Source organism: Nicotiana tabacum, chromosome 10 (assembly GCF_000715075.1).
Source record: "Nicotiana tabacum cultivar K326 chromosome 10, ASM71507v2, whole genome shotgun sequence".
Classification (NCBI taxonomy): Eukaryota; Viridiplantae; Streptophyta; class Magnoliopsida; order Solanales; family Solanaceae; genus Nicotiana; species Nicotiana tabacum.
Genome location: NC_134089.1, coordinates 163,720,546 through 163,730,435, shown reverse-complemented (window position 1 = coordinate 163,730,435; position 9,890 = coordinate 163,720,546). Strand labels below are relative to the sequence as shown.

The 9,890-nt window shown below is 34.7% G+C and overlaps 1 protein-coding gene across 4 annotated transcripts; it reads left to right on the top strand.

The window, feature by feature from the left end:
* The first annotated feature begins 223 nt into the window (after positions 1 to 223).
* On the top strand, positions 224 to 7,063 carry LOC107775653 (kinesin-like protein NACK2). 4 transcript variants are annotated; one of them, XM_075222393.1, is made up of 15 exons: positions 224 to 383; positions 1,318 to 1,586; positions 1,685 to 1,774; positions 1,869 to 1,969; positions 2,078 to 2,191; positions 2,284 to 2,365; positions 2,523 to 2,590; positions 3,050 to 3,109; positions 3,192 to 3,316; positions 3,603 to 3,801; positions 4,030 to 4,167; positions 4,967 to 5,056; positions 5,161 to 6,069; positions 6,202 to 6,506; positions 6,598 to 7,045. In XM_075222393.1, the coding sequence occupies exons 2-15, from the start codon at positions 1,337 to 1,339 to the stop codon at positions 6,926 to 6,928; spliced, it is 2,862 nt and encodes a 953-aa protein (XP_075078494.1). In that variant the 5' UTR covers positions 224 to 383; positions 1,318 to 1,336; the 3' UTR covers positions 6,929 to 7,045.
* Positions 7,064 to 9,890: the final 2,827 nt, after the last annotated feature.

Below are 9,890 nucleotides of genomic sequence, written 5' to 3'. Positions count from 1 at the left end.
CAAATATAACCCTTGAAAAATTATTCTTTTTCGGAACAACGTTAGACTAAGGTCTAATCTTTGGTTAAACCTTAGTTTTGGGCTACATGTCACAAACATAAATTTGAGGGACTAAACTGTATATTCAACCCAAACATTTTCAAATACACTTCCACGGATAACCCATTATCACCTAAGAGGCTCCGACCCAGATATAAATCAACGTCTTTCAGGTGCGCTAGGCGTACGGAAACGGAACAAAAAGAATATTTTGTTAAATAAATATTAGATTCAACTAGCCGTTATTCTCTCAAGTTTTCTCCCTGCAAAATCTTGTCTATCAAAAATCTTTCTTTCCATTTTTGATTTCAGTTTACTTCAACATTTCTTCGCATTTCTTGGGGGTAAGTCTTCTTCTTTCCATTTCCATTTCTATTTCCTGTTTGTTATCTCAAGACTTTTTACTTCATCCGGGTTTAGTTTTTTTCTATCTGTTATTTGTTTACTTGAAATGCAATTGATGATATCACATTATCTTTCACAAGATTGCTTATTTTTTAGAAACCTTTTTGCTGTTTGAAGTTTTGGGTTCAACGTTTAATATTTTCTTGTTTAAAATTTAGGGTCAAGGAGCTTAAGTTAGTTTATGATTACTGTAAATAATGTTCTTTTTCTGTATTTTCTTGAAATTTAGTTGGTGGTTTTGGTATGTGGTTTGATAATTTCATGTCAAGAGTGGGTGTTTAATTTGATGATATCAGTCATGTGCCAAATAGTTGATTTGTGTTATGTTCAAGGGAAACAATTTCTTGTTTAAAATGGTGGGGTTTTGGGTCATTTTAATGCTTTACTTTAGACTTTAGTAGTTAAAGGAGCTTAAGTTACTGTATGACTACAGTAAATTATGTTCTTATTTCGTATTTTCTTGAAACTTAGTTTTTGATTTTGGTAAATAGATAATTTCATGTCAGGAGTGGGAGTTACCGATAATTGTTTTTGTTATGTCTGTTTTGTGATTTATAATAATGTTATATTTTATGATTGTTGAATAGAATGGTATAATTAACAAAGATGGTGATCTGAACACCAGTAAAATGGTGGGATTTTGTTGCTTTTAATGCTTTTCTTTAGTAGTGAAAGGAGCTTAAGTGAGTGTATGATTAAAGTAAATATGTTCCTTTCCAAATTTTCGTAAAATTTAGTTGGTGATTTTGTTATATCGTTTGATAATTTCATGTCAAGAATGGGTGTTCAATTTGATGCTCTCAATCATGGGCCCAATAATTGTTTTTTTATGTCTGTTCAGTGATTTATAATGATGTTATGATTGTTGAATAGGATGGTATAATTGAGAAAGATGGTGATAGGAACGCCAGTAACAACACCATTATCAAAGATTGTAAGGACACCTTCACGTGTACCAGGAAGTAGAAGGACGACCCCTTCAAAGATCCGTGAAGAGAAGATACTTGTCACTATTCGTGTGCGGCCTCTAAGCCCAAAAGAACAAGCAGCCTATGATCTTATTGCCTGGGATTTCCCTGATGAACAAACAATTGTCTCAAAGAACCTAAATCATGAAAGACACACTGGTCCTTATTCATTTGGTAGGTTAATTAACGTGAATTGCGCCTGAATAGTCTTTGGTTGTAGGTTTTGATTTTTGAATTTTGTCTACTTACCTGTTTTTTTCTTTTTGTGCCAGATTATGTCTTTGACCCGACGTGTTCAACTAGCAAGGTTTATGAACAAGGGGCCAGAGATGTTGCTCTTTCTGCTCTAAATGGGATAAATGGTAGAACCACTGTACATTTCAATTTAGTCCCAAAGTTTAGATTTAATATAGTTGCATCATTTTCGTGGAAGTAATATCTTTTTTCCTTTTGCAGCAACCATATTTGCATATGGGCAGACAAGTAGTGGGAAGACATTCACAATGAGAGGAATAACAGAAAGTGCTGTTAACGACATTTATGAGCGCATCAAATTGGTAAATCATATTTTCTCCCGAATCTTTTGTCGTTTCTGTATGATTGAGAAATTGCGGTTTTGATAATCGGATGTTTTGCTTCTTTTTCTTTTCCTTCTATATTTACAGACTACTGAGAGAGACTTTGTGCTAAAATTTTCTGCTTTAGAAATATATAATGAGACAGTAGTGGACCTCTTGAATCGTGAGTCTGTCTCACTCCGGCTGTTGGATGATCCTGAGGTAAATAAGTTTCTCTTAGTTTATGAGTTCAAGTTTCTTAATTAGAATTCCTTATAAATAAATCTTTCCTGAAATTTGGCCTTTGAATGCAGAAAGGGGTTATCGTAGAAAAACAAGTTGAAGAGATTGTGAAGGATGAAGAGCATCTGAAAACCTTAATTGGTACTGTTGAAGGTGAGTTACATACTTTTGGTTCGACAAAATAGTCTTTAATTATACATAACTGCGTATCTTATATAGAATATATAGCCTTAGAAACCTCAGTCTTTTATATATTTAAGTTGAGAATTTCCGCTGACCTTGTGGCTACAAATACGTGTGCTTGTTGCAGCTCACAGGCAGGTCGGTGAAACAGCCCTAAATGACAAAAGCTCACGCTCTCACCAGATAATTAGACTGGTAAAAGATGCTGGTCCCTTTTCTACTAAGTTTATGAGTATTTGGCATTGTAAAGTTTTCTTCTGCACGTTGGCATGAGATAGGAATTATAGGATGCAGCCCTGAAAATTAACGTTGGACTACATCATCATTTAAAATTCTTGTTATTTACTTGGTTGTACCAATATAACCCAATAACTATGAAGACAAACTCCTTAACCATTTAACAAGACATTAGTAATTTGTTGTATTTAGTTGGCGACTCTTTATATGCTGAGACCTGGGACTTCTGAGGTGGTGGCATCACAACAGTTCTTATTTTGGTGAATTATATAAGTGGAATATTCTTCATACTTATTAGTCATGTTATGATGTATTATTATGTATCTTATCTCCATCCATAATGCTTTTACATGTGTTGTAGCATCCTATTCACACAGCTGATCCTGTGCTTATTTTTTGTTGAAACTTTCTTTTCAGACGATTGAGAGCAGCATACGAGAAAACTCGGGATGCGTGAAATCATTCTTGGCAACTCTGGTAAGGACCTCTAGTACCTGATACTGTATATTTCTAATGTCATGCATGAAATGCCAATATATAACACTCTGAATATCTGTAGAACCTTGTGGATTTGGCTGGTTCTGAGCGTGCGTCGCAAACAAGTGCAGATGGTACAAGGTTGAAAGAAGGAAGCCATATTAACCGTAGCTTGCTCACGCTGACAAATGTGATAAGAAAACTAAGGTAATTAGTAATACCATGATATTCAGCTACTTGAGAAAGTTTTTGCAACTTAGAAGAAGGTGATCACATTGCTTTCTTTTCACACTATTATCTAACAACGTCTCTTGTTCTCGTTATTGTGCATTATTTCCATATGCATAAACGGTAGTACTGCTTTAGTGGCTTTCCATTGTTATTGGCGATAAGCCTTTCATGAATCTGACATTCTTGTTACTTGTAAGAACAATCCATTTGATTATAATCAGTTAGTATCCTTGGGACATAAATTGTTGAATTTCAGCTGCAGTGGTGGAAAAAGGAGTGGCCATATTCCTTACAGAGATTCAAAATTGACGAGGATACTTCAGTCTTCACTTGGTGGAAATTCGAGAACAGCAATCATATGCACCTTGAGTCCGGCTTTAAGTCATGTAGAGCAATCACGCAATACGCTATGCTTTGCAACAAGTGCAAAAGAAGTGACTACCACTGCGCAAGTAAACATGGTATGAGATTAGTGGTTATCTCGTAGAGTGAATTGGATTTGTAAAAGTGAAGTTTAAACTTCTATAGTACATACAGGTTCCTTTTTCTTATGCAAATGAAATACACCTGTATTACAAAAAAATCAGGGAGTTTGTTATAAGCTATACTTATTCTACTTAGTAATTCTACAATTCAAAGTCCTTCATGTTTGACTTCTTTTTCTTTCTTGTTTTCGTTTATTTTCTCAGGTTGTTGCTGAAAAGCAATTGCTGAAGCATTTACAAAAGGAAGTTTCCAGACTTGAAGCAGAGCTCCGAAGTCCTGACCCTGCTGCCTCCCCATGTTTAAGATCTCTACTAATCGAGAAGGAGCGGAAAATCCAAAAGGTACACTAATGCTTTTCAGTAGTATAGTTTTGTTCCAGCATTATCTTAGCCATAGCTAAAGAGAAAGGGGGGGGGTAAGCACTTATAGTATCATACCATTGTCATACCTCTGGCATCTATTTGTCTATTACTGCTTCCCATTTTTTAATGTGTGAAGAGTTGCTTGTTTTATTGCGCGACGGAATTGAAAAGTCTACATTGACAGAAGCTAATCCACGTTAGCATTTCATTACAGCTTACAAGCTCGCCTTACAAATTTTAGCTATGTACCCAAAAACTCCATTTGCATAGATGCACCTGAGCAGATGGTGAGATATGGGAATTACTTTTAAAAAAAAAGGATGGTGAGATATGGTAATAAGATGCTTTTTACTGATCCTATCAAAATACACATAAATATCTGCTAATTTTGGATGTAGTCATGCAGATGGCTGCCTTTTCTGCAATCACATCTGAATTTGCATAGATGCACCTGAGCAGATGGTGAGATATGGGAATTACTTTTAAAAAAGGATGGTGAGATATGGTTTTAAGATGCTTTTTACCGATCCTATCAAAATACACATAAATATCTGCTAATTTTGGATGTAGTCATGCAGATGGCTGCCTTTTCTGCAATCACATCTGAATTTGTATGACTTAGGACAATCTTAATACATAGTATGAAACATTAAGTTCATATTTTCTCAGTTGAAAGTAATAGTTAGTTGAGGTGGAATTGTAATATTTGCTGCTAATGTACCATTCTTACATATGAATTATTATATTTGTCTTTATCCTAAACTTTTGTGAGATACAGATGGAGGAGGAGATGAATGAGCTGAAACGTCAGCGTGACCTAGCACAATCCCAGCTCGAACTAGAAAGAAGATCAAAGAAAGAGCTCAAGGTACAAAAGGTCGATGCATTTAGATAGAACTCGTAACTTTTACCTTCTTTTTTCGGCAGATTTGAGTCTTGGAAAGTAAATCTGCTGGCATATGCTCATTTCAGGGTTCAGATCATCATGGACCTTCTCGTCAAGTAGTAAAATGCCTTTCATTTACACCTGAAGATGAAGAAGTTTCTGGCGCATCTCTTTCTACAAACTTGGGAAGAAAAAGTTTACTCGAGAGGCAAGCTGCCATTAGGAGGTCGACCAACTCAACCAATCCATCTATGCTAGTGCATGAGATCCGAAAGCTTGAGATGAGACAGAGGCAGCTTGGCGATGAAGCAAATCATGCACTTCAGTTGCTTCACAAAGAGTTTGCATCTCACCGAATTGGCAGCCAAGGGGCCACGGAAACGATTGCAAAATTGTTCTCGGAAATTAAAGAACTGCAGAAAATAAGTTGTATTCCTGAACAAATTGAGATAAAAGATAAAGCTAGCTTGAAAGAAGAGATTGCACGGCTGAGATCTCAGGAAAGCAACATTGCATCTCTAGAACAGAAACTTGAGAATGTTCAGAGATCTATAGACGAATTAGTCATGCATCTTCCAAGTTGTCATGAATCTGCTGATTCAAGGACCGCCCCATCAAAAAAGAAAAGGGTGCTTCCGTTTAACTTGAGCAACACCAGTAACATTCCAAATATAATTCGATCGCCATGTTCTCCTATGTCTCCTTCATCCTGCAACATTGTGGAGGGTGAGATTGAGAACAGGGCGCCGCCGGAATGCAATAATGTTGGATCTGCTGGTGACTCATTCTGTAGCCAACTAAGCACTCCGGTTAAAAGTAAGGACAGTAACTGTACTCCTGGATCAAGGCAGTCAAACTCTGTTAATATGAAGAAGATGCAAACGATGTTTAAAAAAGCAGCTGAGGATAATATTCGGAGTATCAAAGCTTATGTTACTGAGCTGAAAGAAAGGGTGGCTAAGTTACAGTACCAAAAGCAGCTGCTTGTTTGCCAGGTTAGGATTTATGTTCACTCTCCTTGTCGCTTTTTTGACAACATATGCAACCTCTCCAATGCAGGGTTTCTTTTCTTTTGATAAATAAAAAATATCATTTTGATTAACTTTTGTGTAACGTGTAAAAACCAGGTGCTGGAGTTGGAGGCAAATGAAGCTGCAAGTGATGAAGCTGATATAAGCGATCAATCTCCATTGTCATGGCACTTGGTGTTTGAGGATCAAAGGCAGCAAATTATAATGTTGTGGCATTTGTGCCATGTGTCTTTAGTGCACCGAACACAATTTTACATGTTATTTAAAGGGGATCCATCGGATCAGATATACTTGGAAGTTGAGCTTCGGAGGTTGACATGGTTAGACGAGCACTTAGCAGGGCTTGGTAACGCAAGCCCTGCACTCTTGGGTGATGACGCTGCTGGCTATGTCTCATCGAGGTCTTTTATATATGAACTTCATAAGGCCTTTAGTTGAAAATTACCAACTCTTGGAATCTAACCATTGCTCTTTGCTTTTGAATATATACAGTATTAAGGCACTGAAGCAGGAGAGGGAATATCTAGCGAAAAGGGTGAGTTCAAAGCTAAACGCAGAAGAGAGGGAAATGCTTTACGTGAAATGGGACATTCCACCTGATGGAAAACAGAGAAGGCGGCTACAACTTGTGAATAAGCTCTGGTCGGATCCTCTTAACATGCAAAATGTACGCGATAGTGCAGAAGTTGTAGCAAAGCTTGTTGGATTCTGTGAAACAGGAGAACATGTTTCTAAGGAGATGTTTCAGCTCAATTTTGTTTCCCCCTCTGACAAAAAAACATGGATAGGTTGGAATCTGATATCAAACTTACTACACTTGTAGTAGTTCCAAATAGCAAGATAATTATTTCCATTACTGAAAAATGAATGTGAATGTAGTTTTGTATCATATTTGCCCTGTACAGCTTCTTGCTAATACTAGTCCATGATAATATTCAGCTTTTTTGGTTCTTTTGAACACCAACGTACTATTGTTGTCAGTGGCGTAGCCGCATACAATGAAGGGTGGTCAGTTGAACACCCTTCGTCAAAAAATTATACCTTGTATATAAGAAATTATATTGCATATATGAAATCAAAAATTACTTTTTATACAAGTATATTAAATCTTGAACACCCTTAGTAGAATTCCTGGATTCGCTACGGATTGTTGTTAACCATTTCAAATGTCACCACATCTCTCGTTAAAGCATCATTCCCAGAGTAAGATTACTCGAGCATATGCTAAGTTGTTATTACTCTTTGGTTCACGGAAAAGTTTTATGCATGAAATATAATGTACTAATTGTTAACATTGATTGATAATAATCGTATAATTGCTTCTATTTGTATAATGATTGGTTAAAATCTGGATATACGGGTGTAAACTATACAACACGTGTTTGGTTTTAAAAAATTATCAATCTTTTATATAATATCAAGTAATACATGAAGACTTTTATTTGACATCTTAGAGTATATAATTTTAGAATCAAACTGCAAATACTACAACATCAACAACCCAGTGAGTTCCCACAAGTGCGTTCTGGGAATTACAAATACTATTAGTATAAATTAACAAGCGCTTGTATATAATTTATACTATATTAAAAGCACGAAGGCCCTTAGCGAAATGTCGTTCGCCTTTTTATCCTTTTAAAATAGAGTTCACGCTAGATAAAATAGTCATTTGATTATTCTCCTAACTAATTTTTCGGTGTTTGAATTAAATCAGATTTATTATTTTTAAATCTTTCCTTATTTGAATTAAGTAAGAAGTCCTTATATTTAGGACTTTAAAATCATTAAAATTTTATCTAGAATACATGTCAGAAAATACTAAATTAAAACACTTTGTTTCCAAGGCAATACCTTAATTTACAATAATGCTTATTTCCGTCAACTAGATGAAAGGACTTTTTGGTAAAAAAAAAAATGTTTATTACAAAATTTGACTTAAGGAAAATAGGAATTAGCTTCGAAATTCGTTTGATAGCTAAAAGGATATTTTGTGATATTCTATCACTCACCCATAGCTAAATTCTACTTAACAAAATCATCAAAGGATGTGGTGTAGTGGATGAGACTGCTCCTCCCTTAACCAGAGATTTCGGGTTCGAGCTCTGAGTATGGAAAAATCCTAGATAGGGAGCGCTACCCCCGAATGGGGCCCTACCCTGTGCGAATCCAGATATAGTCGGACTCCAATGCGGGTACCAGACACCGGGAAGAAAACCAAAAAAAAAATTCTACTCAACAATGAATATTTGCCTTTTAGCTACATAATTTATTATTATTTTTTATTTATTTTCTTTAGTTCCCTGTCTAGAATACATATCACCTAGACATTTATTTTCATCCGAAGTTAAAACAAAAGAAGGATAAATAATAGATCACTAAGCTATCAAAATTAATTTTGTTGACCAAATAGGATCAATATTCGTCATTTCAAGAGCTTATATTATTTAATTCTATTGTATAACTCAAACATATTATTTAATAATATTTATATAATTTAAATTTTTTTATACTCATTGATATAGGGTACACGCGTAAAGCGCGTACCCTAAGATTAGGAGGCGAGGAGTGTACACGATGAAATAATATCGTTCGTCTTTTTTACCTTTTAAAAATAAAGTTCACATTAGACAAAATAGTAATTCAACTTATTTTCCTAATATTTAGAACTTAGTTCCTTATTTGAATTATGTATGAAGTCCTAATATTTAGGAGTTCAAAATCAATTAAGATTTTACCTTATTTAAATTATCTATAATCATTCTCTATTAAGTTCTTAATATGTAGGATTTTAACATCAACTTAAATTCAATTAATTAAACGCTTTAATAAACCCACCCAATACATGCGCATTCAATGGTGGTAAGAAATATAGGGAATCATCATGGAAATTATTTGGGCTAATTGATTTTTTGTGTTACTTTAAAACTAATTTAAATTTAAATTACCTTATATGAATTATTTCTTTATATTAGCATCCTTGACATAATTGTCATTTTTTTCTCGTTACAATTCAATATTTAAAATCTGAGATGTGCTAATATTAAGAACTTTAATCAACAAAAATTTAATGAGTTACTATTATAATAAAAACTAGTATACTTATCTGCGCGATGCGTGGATCGTTTCAAACAAAAAAGAGCATAGAGAAATATTAGAAACAAATATATATTGCAGACTAATATTTATCGACCACATTCAAGAAAAATTAAACCAAAAGACAAATAGGTGAATTCTATCGGGCTATCTCTATGAATTTGTTGTTAGGGACCACCAATCCCCAAGAGCTATTACAACATACTTGAGAAACGATACATCAATAGTTGGCTTTAAAAGGATTAGTCCACATGAAAATGCATAAACTTTTGACTCAAGTACAAACATAAAGGACATCACATTTGGTTCAAATCTTATTTCAGCTCCTGTCCCGAACAAAGGTTAATCTGGGTGCACCAACTTGCACAAAATTCTATTTTAAGTAGCTCCAATAGAAACCACATAGTGACTTTAATCTTGATCAATTCCTATCCTTCAAAGTAGGCCCACACGCAATAAATAGAACCTGTACAATAGCAAATATGATGGCTAAAAAATGGCTTGGAAAAATCATCCCTCGAGATATACTCAAGTCCAGAATAGAACACCACAATTCTCTTAAGAAATCAAGTAATAATCAACAAAAATATTGCACCTCTAATCAATGGTTTAACGCAAAAATACCAATACTAAAGAGATAATGACACAGGTAATTACTTTTGTTGATATCAAAATACTAGTATTTGATACAC